General features: G+C 36.0%; 3 protein-coding genes across 3 annotated transcripts; all 3 read right to left on the reverse strand.

Moving 5' to 3' along the window:
* Positions 1 to 550: 550 nt before the first annotated feature.
* Positions 551 to 5462, reverse strand: LOC107892505 (uncharacterized). Its single transcript, XM_041100915.1, has 8 exons — positions 4780 to 5462; positions 4105 to 4299; positions 3751 to 4017; positions 3398 to 3432; positions 3243 to 3311; positions 2779 to 2929; positions 2004 to 2677; positions 551 to 1812 (listed from the first exon to the last, which is right to left on the reverse strand). Exons 1-7 carry the CDS (start codon positions 4859 to 4861, stop codon positions 2517 to 2519), a joined length of 960 nt encoding a protein of 319 aa, XP_040956849.1. The 5' UTR covers positions 4862 to 5462; the 3' UTR covers positions 551 to 1812; positions 2004 to 2516.
* A 350-nt stretch (positions 5463 to 5812) lies between these two features.
* LOC107891105 (pentatricopeptide repeat-containing protein At3g09650, chloroplastic) lies at positions 5813 to 8307 on the reverse strand. Its single transcript, XM_016815756.2, is given in 2 exon segments — positions 5813 to 7230; positions 7233 to 8307. Coding segments are annotated over 2 exon segments (2256 nt in total). The 3' UTR covers positions 5813 to 6049.
* LOC107891103 (probable LRR receptor-like serine/threonine-protein kinase At1g67720) lies at positions 5813 to 16704 on the reverse strand. The gene is made up of 15 exons (XM_016815755.2): positions 16144 to 16704; positions 14397 to 14928; positions 13720 to 14225; positions 13405 to 13537; positions 13219 to 13290; positions 13044 to 13112; positions 12896 to 12967; positions 12632 to 12700; positions 11913 to 12067; positions 11577 to 11824; positions 10755 to 10881; positions 10617 to 10685; positions 10332 to 10518; positions 10027 to 10162; positions 5813 to 9807 (listed from the first exon to the last, which is right to left on the reverse strand). The coding sequence occupies exons 1-15, from the start codon at positions 16226 to 16228 to the stop codon at positions 9472 to 9474; spliced, it is 2796 nt and encodes a 931-aa protein (XP_016671244.1). The 5' UTR covers positions 16229 to 16704; the 3' UTR covers positions 5813 to 9471.
* Between the last annotated feature and the right edge of the window lie 2038 nt (positions 16705 to 18742).

An 18742-nucleotide genomic window follows, 5' to 3' on the forward strand; every position in this document is an offset into this window, starting at 1 on the left:
AAATTACTATATATTAAATAAAAAATAGAATTCTATTTGGTTTCGAGTATTGCAGTTTTTAAAATTACCCTTGCTCAACCCTAGTTCACACGTACCAATAGTAGACCTCCATCCTGTCAATTTGTTTGTCTTCTGTTCAATGTGAGTACAAACTTGGAGCCTGAGATGATTTATGAATGAAGATTGTCAATATACATGAAAGCTGTTTATTGGATTTAAGGGTTTTAAAGTATGCAAATGCATCGGAAAAGATAAAATTGTATTTATGGGATTGAAAATTCATACATTGTTTAATAGTCCTATAGCTGCTAAGAATTTGCCCCGACTTGCTGGGTCTGTCTACTTCTTGGTACTAAAAACAATCCACAGATTCTATAAGTAAATATCTTCTTGTTGGTATGACACTGACAGTTTAAAAAAACTAAGAACAAGTAATCTCGTAAAAATCCCATCCCAAGAACAAGTACTGCAACTTTCAATTACAAGCCTGGCAGAAACTTGCATAGTCAAGAAGGCAGATTTGTTTGGCACAGAACTATATAAAATCATGTCATGCAAACTGGGCATAAAATTATACTATGAAATAAAGAGTTGTTTGTAAGTACATTTTCATGATGTGGGCACAATCTATTTGAGACAACCTTCTCTTTCTTCTTCCTTAATAAAGCTTGTTCTCATTGCATAATAAATATGTCTGGACACAAATGGTAATATGATGGCAAATCCAATCCATGACTTCATCTTTAAGTTCTTACTTCATAACTGAAAACCTATAAAACGCGCTCCATAAGACACTATCTACTCAAGATCAGGATCAGATCCCAACTTTGGTGGTATTCGAATCTGGAACCCTCATTGCTGGAAAAGAGTACAAAATGCTACCAGAGTGCATTATATACTCTACAAGGCTTTTTACCTAGATCCACACCAAGGTACCTTGAGAAAACCGAACAAGATTTTTCCACTTATCTTAGCTGTTCTTTGGTAAGATGCTCTCTGGAATCGATAATATGGTCCTCTTGTCTACTGCCACTGCTGTTCCTGGTGAACTTTTTAGTGGTGCATCAATATTGTAAAATGAATCCTTGACCGAGAAAGGTTTCCTTGACCCAGAAGTAATTTCAGAAGTCACTGAGGAATGAGTGGGGTTTGACAAAATGTTTACAAACTCCTTTCAGCCATGAGCCAAATGATAATCAGAAATGGCTTCTTTACGAGTGCCTGAACTTATATCCACTTCCACTGGGCCTCCGTTTGCAACAAAACCAGTAATTTGGTCTTCAAGAGGAGCATCTTCCTTGGTGGTGTTATAAAGGGAAAGTGTATTAGTCTTAAAGTATGGTTGACTGTATGTCTCTTTTTCAGCAGCTTCTTTCAATGTGACAATGTGTTGGACATCAGACTCGGAAGTTAAATTATCAGCAGTTTGGGGTACTCCATCAAGAGGAACAATCTTGGCATCCTTTGTGCGAGCACCATCCTTGCCTCCCACACCCACTATTTGGCTTACTACTGTTTCAACAGAACCAATTCCCTGAGCCTTTGAGTAACTTTCTCTACCAGTTCTAGGAGAGGATTTATTCTGAAGTTTTGGAGATGTGCCAGGGCTGCTTTTGAGGTTTCTTGAAGCACTTGGTACCTTTGTTGCAGCATTTGAAGGTTTTTGAATTGACGAGGAAGATCTAGATCTTACAAGGGAGGAGTTTGCTTAACATCAACTTTGGGGCCCTTGACTGCAGTCAGGATTCTAACAGGTTGAAACTTTCCAATCATTGCACTGTTTGAGCTTCCACTACGACCTGATGATCTTACCTGCGTTCATGATCAAAACAGAATTGAGCTAAAAAGAATACAAGCAGGCAATTTGTCCATTTGGATTTCGTCAAAGAATAAACACAGACAGGTTCTATCTCCTTTCCTGCTGAAGATTCTGATATGAAAATCTCTGTTTGCTTATTCTTAACCACAGTTAAAGATGGAAATTTTAAGAAATAAGAACTAACCCCATCAAAGAAGCCAATTTTTGGTGATGGCAATCGAAGGCTGGAGGGTTTCACTGAAGCAGGATGAAGAAGCCCACTAGTTTCTTCTGAAACTTTATTTACTCTTTCATCAAGTGCACCAGTAACCTCAGCACCAGCTTCCAGTAAGCACTGACCAGTAGGATGGTTCGGAGAATCCAGATCTTGGTGGACATCCCAATTTGTAGTGAGTCCCTTGTGGTAGCCAATACCAAGCCTATCTCTTACAATGTTAGGCCTTTGATTAGCAGCAGAGGTTGATGATAGTGACTCTGAGGACTGTACACTGATAGAGCTAGCAGGAGATATACTGGAAGAGAGCTTGGTTGAAGACTTCAAAAAAGTGGAAAGCTTCGAATTTCCTGCTTGATTTTTACCTTTTGCTACAATTTTGGATGGGTTACTGATAGTATAACCAGAGGAAGAACGGATAACTTTTCTGGAGTCGTTTTTTTGTTTAGTCAAATTCAAGGAAGACTTTTCCATTCCCTCAGATTAAACACTGGCACTACTTTCAAGCAAGGTACAATAGTTTATCAGCTCTGCTTTGCTAGAGGCTGGGAAGCAGGAAGAAGATTTGGTAGATAGGGTAGACTGAGGCACAATATGTCTTGAACCACCCAAACCACGAGTCTTTAATACAGTGGTGCCTCTACCTAACCATTAAAACAAATCGAGAGTGAACTAAATAGAATACATGAGCAAGAACACTTCTAATTTGATGAAGCTAATCTCAAGAGATAGTATTTTAATTTACCAGCCACACTTTTTGGATTCTTTTCCATTTTAACAATCTTAGCATCCAAGGAGAGCCTTCTGGTTGACGTTGTGGAAATGGGAGCAAACTGGCTTAGTCCCATTGGCAGGTTATGAAGAGAAGAAGTTGATTCTCCACTTTTAGAAAGAGGCTGTACAGGCCAGTTAGACAAAAAACAAATAAGAGTTACAGTGGTAGTAAATAGCCGTTATGCAGGTCTATAATCAGCAGTCACAATAATTAACTTACCACAGCTTTATAGTATTGTTTTCTATGAATCTCTAGAACAAGAAAATCCAATTAATTTCACCTAACCTCTTAGATTTGGAAGTTTAAAACTTACTTAGAACACATTGTTCAATAAAATTATTTCTATCTCAACAAAAGAAGATACAAGTTGCAGTTTCAGTCATTTGCATGACACAGCTAATAAATGCATGAGATATGTGCGATCAGAAAGAAACCTGCTTCATTGTTTTCCCAGTATCTTTCACACCAATGTTTGGCCTCTTTGGAGCTGCTTTCTGCTTCATCTGAAATAGCAGAAAAATAAATGTTAGCGGGGACACACAAGAAAGTTACAAATAATGAAATTTTGCATTGGCAGATCTTGATGTACCTTATCTTGAGTGATAAATGCTACCTTCTTTGAAGCTGGAAGTAAAAGGAAAACAGGTATTGTCAGTTTGAGAATATTTGTGCAAAGAATAAGCATGCCTAGAATGCTATTTTAAGCCCTATATCTGATGTGATATTATTTAAAATAAGACAGCAAACAACCTCAGCATACGAATAAAGGATCATAAGGTAAGTACAAACCGTAAGAATACAGGTTATGTTGGCCTAATTATTACATTTCCCTCAATGGATGAAAGGAAATCCTTTGAAGTTGTATTTGTGGCATCGAAGAAAAACTATTGGGTGCAACAGCAGAAAAAGATGCAGATTCAGAAAGAAACAAACTATACGTACATGATACACTTTCAGAATCTGTTGTTTCCAATTCCTTTTTGGCAATGGAATTTGCTGTGTTGGAAATTTTGTTAAATTTCTGGATTGAAGCTCTTATATCCTCAAACAAATCAGCATCAGAATTTTCCAAAGTCAAAATTTCAGTATCCAACATCGTTAATGAATCAAAAGATCTGTTTACATCCTCTTGGATCCCGGGAAATATACTTATTTCACCTTTCTCACTGACTCCCAACATGCTAGACAACTCCTCCGGTTCGAGAAAACCTAAAATAATATTACAAATATATCAAAACAAGTAATTTAAAACCATAACTTGCTAAGTGTATATAAAAAAAAAAGATCAAATTGTACCTGCACTAGCAAAGAAAGCATTATCCCATGTTAAACTTTTGCGTAAATTATATTTTCCATTTTTTCTCAACTCGTCTTGTTCCAAAGAACCTGGTGGTTGCTCTAACTCTCCAGCTTCTTCAAGAAAGCCTGATGAGATTTCTACATTGTCGAGATCCAAAGAAAACCAAACAGTTCTGGTTTTAATCCCTTTCTCTGCACAACACACAATTTCCAATTTGTCAGGAGAGATATATAGTTTTGCAACATTAAAATGAGATTTAAGTTTCAAATTTAATAAGAAAAAAGAAACGAGGATCAGTGGATCATCATCTTATATTTTTCGAAAAAGCATCCCCAAATTACCTAATGTTAACAAGAAATTGCTTTCAAAAGGCCAAACTGAATCCGTTATAGTGAAAAAACAGCAAATGCCGATAGAACTGCTTTCAGGGAAAAAAATCAATCAGTTTCATTTGAAGGTTTAGTCAAACATAAAAAATCAATAAAACATAAAAAATCAGCTTAACATCAATGATTTTCTGGAGCTAATTATTCGTAATAAACAGATTAAGAAATTGGAAAAAGGAACATTTCACCGTAAGTCTAAAACATGATTATCAGAAAAATGAAAAATAAAGTTATGTTTCGATGAAATGTAGATGAGGAAATCATATGATTATAATAAAGAAAGACCTGAGGATTGAGAGAGGAGGCAATCGTCTTCGGACGAAACATCGATGAGGCTTAGCCCTTCGATATCAAAATCGGTTTGCATCCCGGAATCACCCCAATGAGGCCAAATGCGTTAATTATTTAAATATTGAATTGAGATAAAAAAAAAAAAAGAATTGAAGAAAAGGTAAAGATTTTGAAATATGTGGAAATAACAAATGCTTTACTAAGAAAGCAAATGCGTTAATTATTTAGTGAATGTTCTTTTTTGAATTTGGGAAGCGGTTCAAAACACAAATAAATTTGAAGCCGAAAAAAAGTGAGGAGCGGTTGATGATGTATATAAACACTTGCACCGAGGTTGAGGTAGGAAGCCCTTCACAGAGGATGTGGGAGCGACAAGTATAGTGCGGTGATCAGGTGATTTATGACGTTGGATCTTCCATTTTTGTTTTCATGTATTTTTTTAGGATTTCAGTTTGTTACCCGGACTATTAACTTTCCCACCACATCCAACGCTTCTACAGATTTGATTTGCCGTGACAACCTTGTATGGAGGTTCAGATCGTTTTACGTTGTGCGTTATAGATTCTGCTATTACTCTCTATACTTTGTAAAAGTTATAGATGTGTCCTTGAACTTTAATTTGATCAATTAAAGTCTTTGGTGCTTTTCATTTTTTTTATATTTTAGTCATGACTCAAGAAATAGTAGTTAAATTCATTTGTTTAATTTAATTACTAGTGTTGTACTATGCGTACAATTGTAGAGTTAATCCATATTCTCCAACTGAATTATTCTCGGTTTTACGGTTTTCGAATTTTAAAATTTCAATCTTAACACAAATGGTAACCATTAATCTATTAATTAGATTTTTAGTAAGTAATAGTGAAAATAACAAGCTAACATAACATTATATTTACACATGATAATATATTTGCATATCAGATTTTAAAAATAGCAAAACTTAATAAATTTTCTAGAATAGGAACTAAAAAAACCAAACTAAAATACATGGATTAAGCTATCTTTTTGAAAGGGTGACGTATACACATTGAAGAAAGTATTCAATTCATTACATGAAACATCAATGGACTGATTATGTTGCATTTGCAATATATAGTAGCATTAAACTTGTTACAAAGCATTCAATTCATTACATGAAGCACCACGAGACTCTATTTTGCTTTTGCAATTTATAGTTACACTAACCTTGTTACAATTTGCTATATAAGTATAGATCAATGTTGGTGTTGTTTTTATAGACCCTGAGCCAGAGGCATAAATATAATCATCTTTGAGGAGGTTCATATTCCCACTCACTCCCGTAATAAGAATTGGGCAAACCCAACCAGAACTTGAATGCCTCAGCCGCTCTCTTCTTTTCAATCCTCCTATCCTGCCTCGCTTGTGAAGCATGTTTGCTAGTAAACATCCTTGAATGCATCTCTACATAGATTTTCTTGTACTTTGTCTTATTTGGTGGTATGCCATTCTCTTCCATGCAAGCCACTATCTCTAATGCCTTCTTGAAGAAAGCAGCCCTAACACATATATCTGCCAAACTATCTAACAGACCTTCATCTGGTTTCAATGGCGGAGGGGAATCGGAGTATGAGTTCTTGCCTTCCTCCTTCATCTCACACCTTTCCTTTATCTCTTTCCAAAGCAACAGTGCTTCCCCTGGTTTTCTAGCCACTGCAATCCCATTTACTAGACTACCATAAGTAGCAACGTTAGGGTAAAACCCGTTTTCCTTCATTCTCTGGATGACTTTCTTTGCTTCTTCAACCAGTCCCAATCTACAATATCCCTCCACCAACATATTCCAAGCAACCAAATCAACTTTTACCCGTGGATCTCTAAGCATCTCATCGAAAACCTTGTTAGCTAACTTTGGTTGACCTGACAAAGCAAAAGCTTTCATCAATGTAGTGTAACTGATCTTCGTGGGAGTGATTCCTTGCTCTCGCATCTTATTGAAGAACACAAGTGCTCCAGCACTGTCGTCGATCAATATGCACCCATCAATCAATATATTATATGAAACCACATCAGGCTTAATCCCTGCATCATCAGCCATCTCCCTTAGCAGCTCCTTTGCCTTGTCTATTTGCAACTGCTGGCAGTAACCCTTGAGAAGAATATTGTAAGTAATCCGATTCGCAGGCACACGAATTCTTGTCATTTCAGCTAGCACTTCTCGCGCTCTATCCATCAATCCAGCCTTAACAAATGCAGAAACAACTGTTGTGTATGTAACATGGTCAGGATGACTAGCCTTATCATCTTGATGCCTCATCGCCTCTAAAGTTCTCACCGTGTCAGTAACTCTACCTGCCTTCATATAACCTTTCATTAGTGTCGTATAAATCCTAGAATTCGGAGCATACACTTTCGGCAATAAAAGCGGTTCGCTGCTCGGCTCAATCAAATTAGGGAGCAACTTCTCAAATACTACATCATCTATCTTTTTTTACTCAAATCTTCCATATCTTCCTCCTTTTCATCCTCCAGGTCGTAGTCGTCATAGTCATCATCTTCCTTGGCTTGTTTTAAATCTTCCAAATTTGCATCTCGGAGAATCTTACAAAGATCATTCCTTCCTTCCCTCATAGCTTGAACAATTTTCTCAGCCGTTTCAAGATCATCAAATCCAACATAAGCAGCAACGAGGGAATGCAGAGTAGTCATACAAAAACGTATTCCTCTCTCAATAATCCTCTCCAGCACAAACACAAGCAAATCTTTCCTATCAGCTCTAGCACACAACTTTATCATGACATTATAAGTTAAAACATCAGGTTCGCAGCCCCATTCATGCATTTCATCGAACAGTTTCAAAAACTTACTTTTGTCCCCCAAATTAGCACAAGCGTTAAGCACAGCATTATAGGCAGCCGTGTCAGGTTTGGAATCAGCAACAATTGAAGGATCCGCGAAACGCCTAACGCGGCGAGTCACGGAGTCAAAAAGGCTTATCGACTCAGAGGGTGACTCGGTAGAGAGCCGCGAAACGACAGCGCTCCATGCTTTGACGTGGGGCAGGTAACCAGAGCGAAGCATGGACTTGATGAGCGAAGAGGCATAAAGGGTATGGCCGGATTTCGCGGAGGCCGATGCGAGGAGGCCGAGGGAGTTGGCGTCGAGACGGTGCAGCTGGCGTTCATTGCGAAGGCGGGTGATGATAGTACGAGCGCGTGCGAGAGATTGAGGAGTGGCTTGGTAAGAGAGTTGAGCAACTAAGCGGCTTAAGCAAGTAGGGGTGGGGAGGTGAGGGGATTGAGAGTAAAGGGTCCAAGCTTGTTCGGTTTTCCTTTGGCGGAGGAGTGAAAGAAGTGTCTGATCATCGTTGGTCTTTTTATCACTAGGGAGAGATAAATCGGTAGCGGTGGGTTGAGCTCGCAAAGAAAAGGGACGCGCGGGCTTAGAGGAAGTAGTGGAGGTGGAGGGTGAAGGCGGTAGAGGAAGGAGAGAGAGCCAGGGGAGAGCGGAGGGAAATGAGGAGGAAGAAGAACAAGGGGAAGGAGAAGCAATATTCATAGACATGGCTGGTCCATTTGGGGGGGGGGTGGGAAGGGACAAGGTAAACAAGTATTAGAAGGATGTGGTTGAGGAAGAAGAAAGGTATGGTTTGAATGGAGAAGGGAAGTACTACGTCGACTGGATTATGTCCTTTTTTCTTTATCCACACCTCGCTGCTCCTTCACACTCAAACTCTATTTCTTCCTTCAAACTTTACACCGCTCTATCATTTCTTTTTATTCGGATATATATTAAAAACACGATCAACCCCTCTAAAAGCTATAAATACCTTATCTCATTTAGTTTTCTTAAAAAAATATGTAAATACAATCTTATTGTAATGTTTAGAACAAGTGGTTTCAAATTAAGATCGCGTGGTACATCATCTTCAAGTTCCTCTGCTCAGTATATTAATTTCGCCAGTTCCCCTTAATTATTGGTCGATGAATTTAATCTGTAGTAATGTTTAACTCAACTTCAATTTGAATGTTTTATTTATTGGTTGAGAAGAAATTTTAAATAATTTTAGAGATTATGTTTTCTTAAAAATAATAATGTTCCATTACACCTCAACGTTTTTCTTTACAATTCAACAAATAATATAATTTTTGTATTTTTTTTATCCATGTAAGATAATTGTCGAAAAACACAAATTCAAGGTACTCATCACTTAATCAACCTACAAAACACGAAAAAGAAAAATTAATCACTACACTCGCTCTAATGAATATCTTGAAAAGAAAAAATTCTTTCAGAATTTGACCACGTTTATTTCATAACCATGTTGAACATCTGTTTATCCTTTTGATGGTGCCAAAACTTTAAATCTTACATTTACCATGCATGATGAAAGCCAAATCATGCATGTCCCACGCAATCTAAGCACGACGAAAACCATGTCATATCTTTTCTTTTCCCTTTTCCGTTCACATAAAATGAACATTAATTCCATGCAAGGAAGGCAATAAAACTATACTACGCAACAACCTCAAAAATAACCAGCTCATGGTATCATCTTCCCATCTTTTTTCTTTTCTTTTCTTTTTTATCTTCCCTGGCTATTTAGGGTGGATTGCAGAAGAAATTTCCTACAGGCTAGAGCATGATTGAAGATTCTGGCAACATAACAAAGAATTTAAGAAGAGAAAACATAAGGAATTGCCTCTTTGTACATGGACAAACAACGGACTATCGTGCAACCGGCCGTGCAATGGACTCATCCAATGACAGGTAATTATCAGTTCCAATCATATCCAAGGAACCAGGGTTATACGAAGAATTGGCAGAGTTCCTAGACATTTCATCCGAGTTACCTTCTCTAACCATCATACCTTCCTTTTCAATTAGGATGGCATCTTGGATCTCCTTGAGAACTTCCGATATCGATGGCCTCATATGTCCGTGAGGTTGCACGCAATTTAAAGCTTTCTCAGCTATCTTCCACATTGATTGAATGTCATAGTCATTGCGAAGGTAAGGATCAATGATTCCTTGAATGTCCCCACTCTCGATATGCAACTTTGCCTGCAATATTATTTATTGGAAGAAATCAACAAATGAATATCTCAATTCATTTTCCAAACCATAAGCAGCAGTAGGAAAGTATATAGAGAAACAAAGTAACATTTTGAACAATGCCATTGCTTTTGTATACTATTAGTTACTGTTAAAAGTGAATTAGAGGTTCAGAAGTTATGAAAAACTATATCTTTATATGATAGTTGTGAAACTATACGAAATTACCCATTGGACAATGTTTCGGCAATTAACGCCAAAGCTTTCATTAGATATGGCTTCTTGACCAGACATCAGTTCTAGAAGAATCACACCAAAGCTGTAAACATCGCTTTTATCCGTTAATTGCTGGGAGATATAATACCTGCGCACCAAAAGCATTCAGCAACAGTAGATTTGGTGTCTTATGCATGATAACACTTATCTAAAAGACAAATCCCTCTACTTTGTTTCTTATTTATAAATCAGTGCAAATAGTCATTTAAAATGATTTCAACAAAAGAAAGAAGGATTTAGTAGAAGCAAGGCCTTACTCAGGATCCAAGTACCCCACAGTTCCCCGAACTATGCTTGACACATGTGATGCTCCATCTACGGCAAGCTTTGAAAGCCCAAAATCTGAAACCTTTGCCCTCATGTGCTTGTCGAGAAGAATATTGCTAGTTTTTAGATCCCTATGGATAATGGCGGGAATACAGCCTGTGTGAAGGTATTCAATCCCTGAATAAAGGAATTGAAAGAATCAAACTTTCAATACTTGAACAAAGCAAGAAACTTCTGCACAGAGAAACTACAATTTAGTCCCTTAGCTTGAATACCTTTTGCAGCATCTTCTGCAATCTCAAGGCGTTTTATCCAACCGATACCACGTTCCCGTGTTAAAGGGCCTACAAATATTTACACATTGGTGAGCACTCAATCAATATCAGGTTTAACCTAAGAATTATTGAACTTACCATAAAGATGTTCTTTAAGAGTTCCATTGTGCATGAACTCGTAAACAAGCATACTTCTCCCATCTTCTTGACAATATCCAAGAAACTGTACCAGGTTCCTATGATGTATCCTTGAAAGAAGACTCACCTAAACCATAAGTCAATTTCACATGATCTTAGCTTCAAATGGCCAATTAGAAATAAATAAATCGATGCAGCATAAATTATTTAAAAGCCTCAGTACCCTCTCTCAAGAAAAGAAAAGGTCATATTACAGCGAAACATTCCTTTTAAGAAAAGTTTCCACCTGAAAGCAGACTTGCATACTGCCAATTCACTTGAGGTTTATCAGTAAAACTCATCGAATGGATCTAAGTTCTAACAAATTCATAATTTGTATGAAAATTTATATTTTTATCCTGTCAGCTCGTTTCAGAACCCATACATGATAAAGCATTGAAGGCATCCTAGTCAAATAAAGTCACTTCAAATCTGACTATCATTACCGAATTGCCCGGCTTCAAGGCCTAGAATCTGGTGTGATGTTCTTTACCTAAATAGCCCTTAAAAATGGATGAAATTCCCTTTAAAACATCAAGGAGATAGAAACCTAATACACTGACTACTACAGGTTTATATATGAGAAGCCTCAAATGAATAAACTTAGCTATTATTCTTTCAAGTTCAATGGTCAAACAACTCTCATGTCACTATTTTGAATTTGATCTTTATCACAAGGGAAAGATTAAACAACTGTCAGAAAAGTTCCAAAATAACAAAACTCATGAACACCACAGACAAGCAGCAAAACTCCATAATGAGGAACAAGGGTTTGAAACTTACCTCATTTGTAAATTCCCTCTTTCCTTGGAAGGAATTACTAGTGAGAACTTTTACCGCAATTTCCTTCCCATCTTTCATTTTCCCATAGTATACAACTCCAAAGCCTCCAGAACCAATTTTTTTCTCAAAATTGTTTGTAGCATCTTCTATCTCCGGTAATGTAAAGCAATTAGCAGCTTCAGTGGGAGCGTTACTTAATGAAGAAGCAATTCTTTGACCTTGAATAGGCAAAGGATGATGAAATTGTTCTGACATAAATTTGAAGATATTAAGCATGTCAAGCCAGATATGCAATAGATTAGCCAAAGCCAAACTTTCAAAAACCTGGTTCCATACCTTGTTCATGTTTTTTCTTCCCCTTGCGCAAAATAATGCAAGACAAAATCGTAGATATAAGCAGAAAAGCAGCTCCAACGGAAGAACCAACAATAATAGTACTAAGGTGCTTTGCTCTTCCACCCCCCTCATGAAGGTTAATATTTCCAGCATAGCTGTGGGAAAGTAGTAGTTAGTAAATATTTTGGGCTAAACTAACAAAGAAGCATATATTAGTATGAAAGGAGAAAAAATGTTAACAGGGAAGCCAAAATATATGTATATTTTTGCCTACCAACTAGCAGATAGAACATATTTGCAGTTTGTGTAGGATTCCTTGACGGGCTACTATTGAGGAACTTTTGTTATTCATTAGAAGATTAGCAGTAGGCCTTCGATAATATCATTAAAAGGGAAGAAAACCATAAAATAATAATAACTGCAAAGAGTGCAAATTCAAAACACTAATATTTACTTATCAGGGACTCTATAGCAACTTATATGGCAACTCATGAAGAAGTTTCAATAATAACACCTATCTGGGGATTTAGAACATTATAATCCTGTTAATGCACACACTATATTCAACTCTGTTCAAACAATGGTCTCACGTATCTCCAAAACTAGCGTGTAATGATATACCATTTCCAAAAAAAGAGTTGTATACATCTAAGATGAACCTATGATACACCAATTATTAAGCATGTTAACGAATTTCAATTACATTTTATGATACTCACTTCAAAGCCAAGTTTTTACTCAGAAGGCCTGATGGCACCCTTCCAGTTAACATATTATTCTGCACATACCTGCATCATGAGAGCATCAATTATATAAGACTTTCATTTTTCCTAGAAAGCAACATGGAAAACAATGACACATAACTAAAGCAATAGAAAATGAGCAGTAACTAATGCATGAAATACATCTTAGAATATCACTAGTAAACTGTGGAAACTTCTATCAGGCAAAATCAAAACAACAGACAAGTTGGAGTGACTTACAGTTCCCTCAAGTTTGGTAGGTTCATCAAAGATGAAGGTAGCTCACCCGTCAAGTGATTGTTTTCAAGATGACTACATGAGACAGATTCTTAGTCAGCAAATTCTTTACAAAAATATCACAATTAAGAAAAGAGCACTCAGTATTTACATGATCCTTAGGTCCACACATCCGGTAAAATCTGGTATTGGACCAGTCAAGGAATTCCCATCAAGCCATCTGTAAGGAATAGATAAGAAATAAGAATTTTTTAGGGGGTAAAACGGGTGTCTCAACCAATTGAATTAAATAGCCAGCTATGGAAAGAATGCAGTTTGAAACTTACAACTCGACCAAACCGCTCAATTTTGTAAATTCTGAAGGTATGTTCCCCGTTAAATTCTGGCTGGATAAAAGGCTGCCAAGCACCACATAAATAAAAGTCATAATGTATTCGTATTTGTTTCAGATATTACTGAAACAAACAATTTAACAGAAGTGGACAAGAATCTCCAGAGGCATAAATCTTTACATTGACACTATCTTTGGCTGTCTATCTGAATTACACCGCACCCATGACCATGGAACAGGCAAGCAAGGGTCACCACCTTCCTGTGCCCAATCAGCTGATGGGTAGAGTGCGACCACATTAGCAATCACCATTCCTGCAACTCATGAGAACCTATTTTCAGAGGCACTGTGATTATAATTTGCATAATGAATCGAAATGAGACAGCAAAGTCTAATTAATAATCTAGACGAAAAACCAAGTCATAATCCCAAGAATCAAATCAAAGAGTGCATTCCACTAATCCATATTTATTGAATGAAACTTAACCTTACTTACCATCCACAGAACCATCATTTTTCTCCAGATACCTGTTTATCTCAATAGCATTCAACAGTGGCCCCTTGGAAGAATCAGATGTCTTCCCAAATCTAAATGATAATACAAAGGGAAGGGATATGTTAGGATATCCTGGTTCATAGACACGGTATTTTCCTTGGGCATTTTCTTGGATATTAACAACAGCTTTGCTCAAATCAGGTTGGCCTGGTAGCACCAGCCTAAATTTTCTGGACTCATCTGGAGCCAAGTCTTCAATTTCAGCAAAGTACGTGAACGCCCAGCCAAAACCGGGAAAACCATCTAAGTTCAAGCGGTAAGTTAATGATCCATTTGTACCAACTACAGCAGTCTGCATCACTTTTTCAGGAGGCATTTCACTACTGCTAATGTAAATTGACTTGTTCGTAGAGACTTTAACAGTGCCAGCAGCAACATCGACAAGGTAGTTTGCTCTCTTCAAAGAATCTGATTCCCATATTCTATCAAAAGGATCATCAGGATACCTGAAAAATAATTATACTTTATTTTATCTTCTGTAAAACAAATCTTTATGGAACGAAAACAATTCACATAATTCCCATAAATGTATATATCAATTTTCTTCGTGTCACTTTAAATGCTGGTCATTGATGGTTCATTATCTAACAGCAATTTAAAAATGTGCCCAAGCATACCTAACAGGAGCTTCACTGTCTGCACCAAAGTTGATTCTAGCAGAGACACCAAGGTAAAAGTTCTCTTCAAATGGCGTGTAGTAGATTGAACCATTGAACTGTCGAAGCTCTAATGTAGATATGAATGGCTGTCCAGTTGTAGCATTGGATAAACAGACACTAATAGTAGGACTGGTAGCCAGGAATATAAGTTCTGCCTTCTCTATAGTATTTGCATCCGATATAACAATTGTAGACCAGTGAGTAGCCCCAAGGGAAATGTCAAATTTTGGATAAACATTGTTGTTGTCAAAATTACCGTACAAGAAAGTTGCCCTTACAAGATACCTAGTCCTGCTTACAACGTTAAGCTTGTAGCAGTACTTCTTCGAATCAGCAGGGAAATGCCTGAGTGACATATACTGCTGTCTTGTCTCATTCGAAACAGATATGCTAGCTGTTTCTCCATAATTAAGAAAATCATCGGAAGACCACAAGAGGCCAAGTTCATCAGTGAAATTTCCATCACCCCCGCAATTCAAACTCACAAAACCTGTTTCACATATTTAGATTTGTTAGAAATCACACAACTCCATTAGACCTCACCAGCCAAATCCTAGACCTAACGCACCATGGTCCAAACTAAGGGCGAATGAAGGTGGAAAAGAAAGGCCCCTGGCTTAAAGGATATCAAACGTAATTTTGAAAATGTACTTTACAGGTGAATTGCATTTTTTCTAACACCTCATGTGCAATTACTTGTAATAACTCCATAAATAAACCAAAACTTTGTGGTTTACAACTGTTTTGCTCTTAATGCGCTAAGTTTATGCTAATGTGATTTAGACATATCATGACGAGAAAATTTTTTTAACTTAATCAAACTTTCCTGGTTGCATCATACTTTTTTTTTTCTATCCTTTGTTGCAACGTTGCAAGCATGTTCCCCAGGTTATGGGATTATGCTTAAAATAGCTCAAACAGCAAATAACTCTCCATCAGATCATTAAAACCATGAAGTATGAAGGTCATCGAACAAAATACAGATTGTTGGAACTGTTTAAATCGTTGTACGAATGACTAAATTTTGCTATTTTCTCCTTGAGTTGGCTCATCAATAATGAAAACAAGACTCTATCAGTAAGGGAAGCAACACCGAAATCGGGTCAATAGGTTAGGATTCTAATTTCCTCTGACACACGTAAGCAGTCAACTATGCATCAGTTTTTTCACAAATTCAAAACCAGAAAGATTTTCTGCCTTCCTCTGGCCATAGCCGTTGCCTCTTTTGCTCATCTACAATGGTCAATATTTTCTAACATATAACATCTTAAAAAAAATTAAGAACAGAACAAAGAATTTTCTTTTCACAAAAAAGATAACTAGTTGTTAGCTTAGCTACACTAGATGAAGTTCAAATCACTAAAAATAAAACCACTCCTAATAGCTCACTATAGCAATCTTATAAAGATAAAATGACGACAGAAAACAAATATATCACTCAAAATATAACCCAAAGTTAAAATCCTGAAACAGAATGATCCCAAGATTGATACATTTTTCTAGAGGAATAGATGAGGTATTAATAAGGTTAAAACAGCCTAAAAAATACAAGAGATTATATGAGATAGCCCATAAAATCGATGCCCTTAAACCACATATCACAAGAAAAGCATAAATTTCACAAAACATGGAGAAAGTTGCAAACAAAGAACAAAGAGAACCCATTTTGTTAAATAACTACACAAATATAAATAAAAGGAAATACCTTGCATCTGAGCTGAAGAGGAATCCAAAAGAAGAAGCAGGGAGAATAAAAGAAGTGAAAAGAGAAGCCTTTTCTCCATCTCCATGGTGAAGGCAACAAATGGTAAAATGAGAGACCATGAAAAAGAAAAGAAATGGTGGCAAAAAGAAAGAAACAACAGCTAAAAAAAAGAGAGCTCTTTGTGACTGTATATATATTAAAATACAAAACCCAGAAAAGAAAAATAATAAAAAATGAAAATCTGGTTTTGATGCTCTTTTAGAAATAGTAAATTTCAAAATTCACAAGTACCCATATTATGCAATTATACTTCGAAGTCAGCTAACAGAGAGAAAGAAAGAGTAAGTAAATATGAATCATTTGGAGAGCGAATCAGTGGTGTTCAAGAAAAAAAGATGATTCTTTTTCTTTTTCTTTTCCTTTCTTTTTTTTATTTATTTTTTTGGGGTTTTCTTAGAGGTTTTGTATGTTTTTTGTTTGCTGGCTGGCTGCTGTTCCTATGCTAATCGACTCAAGCATGAAACTTTATCTTTTTTATATATATTTATTTTTATTTTATTTCTGATATCTTTATGGAAAGGGAGAGAGAGTGATGAGAAAATTGTGGGTACCAATGGAAGTGGACTCTTTAAGAGGCTTTGATCAGATCAGATCAGATCAATTCAGGGGTCGATGGTAAACAAAGTAAGCAAAATGAAGGGAACAGATTTGTTGATCTTAATCACCAATTTTTCAAGGGCTTGATTAAGGATAAAAGATCCATTCCACCATTAGTTTTATAGTATACAGCTTGTCATCATCAACTAATCTTCCTTTGTTTTTTACTAAAAAGGATCATTTGTAATTTTTGTATTTCATAAGAATTGCTCTAACCAGTTAAAGAAATCCCTACATTTTTGGTCATTTTTATTATAATATTACATTCCATGTCTTGGTTCAAAAAAATTCTAATTAATTTTTCATTTAATTGGATATTTATTGATGAAGTTCTTTTCTTCACTTTTTAAGGATAATTTTTTAGAAAAAGGAATGAAAAATAAAGAAGTGATAATATATAGGGATAAGATAAAGGAAGCAAAGTCATATATCCCCTCTTTTAATGAGATAATAATGATTTATGAGATGAAGTTTACATGAAAATTGATACATATCAACTCATTAACATCATTCTAATTATGTTGGTATTGTGGAGGGGCCTTTTCTAATTTATACGGTAGAGTTTTTAGATTTTGTAAAATAGGGTTAAAATAACGAATATGAGGTAAATTGTGAAACTTTAAAAACCGAGGGGTCATAAAGCAAACTATATGGGGGATTTTGGGCACAATAAATTTATGGGTTCTTATCTTTTCGATAAATGATTGTTTTTAGTGCATTAAAATTGATAAAGAGAGTAATTAATTGCTGCATTCAACAGTTGTAAAAATATAAGTGTGATTGTAAAATTTAATTTTGTTAATGTGAAAGAGTAATTTTCCCATGAAAACAAAGTTGTAATTTGAAGATTATGTAATGAATTGAACGGAATATATGTATATGGGTCGAAATCATAGCTTATTCTTCCATGTTAAGAAAAGTATGCTGAAACATACACCGTTGATGTAAGTATAGGGAATGGGATGTGGATCCGTTGATCATTTTACCTGTTGCCGATTTTTTTCTTTTCTAACCAGGTCTATCATAATATTATTTCTTAACAATAGAAATCATTTATTAATTGTCAATGAAATAACAAACTTCAGCAAAAACCAATATAGTGTCAACCTTCATTCAAAAGTAAAATGATGAATTTAATTAACTGCCAGTATTGATTATTAGAAGTTGAAACTATACCATATTTATCTATTCTTTTTCTTTTTTCTTTTTTTTTTTTAAAATACAATGACTTTAGAAATGTGATTCAAAGATAAGGACTAAGGAGCTGGCAGAACAGACTTGGATACCAACCATTAACCTGTCTTCAAGTGGGGGAAATTGGAAGTGCATGATATTTTAGAATATTAACAGTTTAAAAAAGATTGATAAATATTCAAAGTATTAATTAGTAGAAGGAAGATTCAAGTAGTTGTTTTATGTGTGTATTGACTAAAACGAGTACGAGGGATAGAAGAGTAAGGAAACCCCCACTTTCCATTTTCCACTAGAATGTCACTTAATCATTGACCATAAACTCATTTCAAAGTTGACCCCCAAAAATAAATTATAAAACACAATTTGTCCTTTTCAACACCATTCCAGTCCAATATAATTAATTATCGGATATGGAAAAATCTAGGACATATTATTGGTCACTCATGCCTTGTGGGTTTGGGACAATAGACCCAAGGAAGGGAAGGAGACTGTGTAAGCGGATGGCTCATCCCTTTGAAATGGCATTGGTTTCGTATTATTTATTTAGAAGAAATGTGGGGTTGAGTTGATTTCCTTTTATCAAAGGTAGCTTTGTCCAAACTTTTCAAAAAGATATCTCTCATGATCCGCACTTGTCCTCGGCTTTTGTTTTTTCACTTTACTCGTTGGACTTCCCACCATATATATTACTTGCTCCATCCTCCATTCTTTTCCTTTGTTTAATTTTGGTCTCTTTATTATCGCTTTT

The sequence above is a fragment of the Gossypium hirsutum genome, chromosome D09 (genome assembly GCF_007990345.1).
Source record: "Gossypium hirsutum isolate 1008001.06 chromosome D09, Gossypium_hirsutum_v2.1, whole genome shotgun sequence".
Classification (NCBI taxonomy): domain Eukaryota; kingdom Viridiplantae; phylum Streptophyta; class Magnoliopsida; order Malvales; family Malvaceae; genus Gossypium; species Gossypium hirsutum.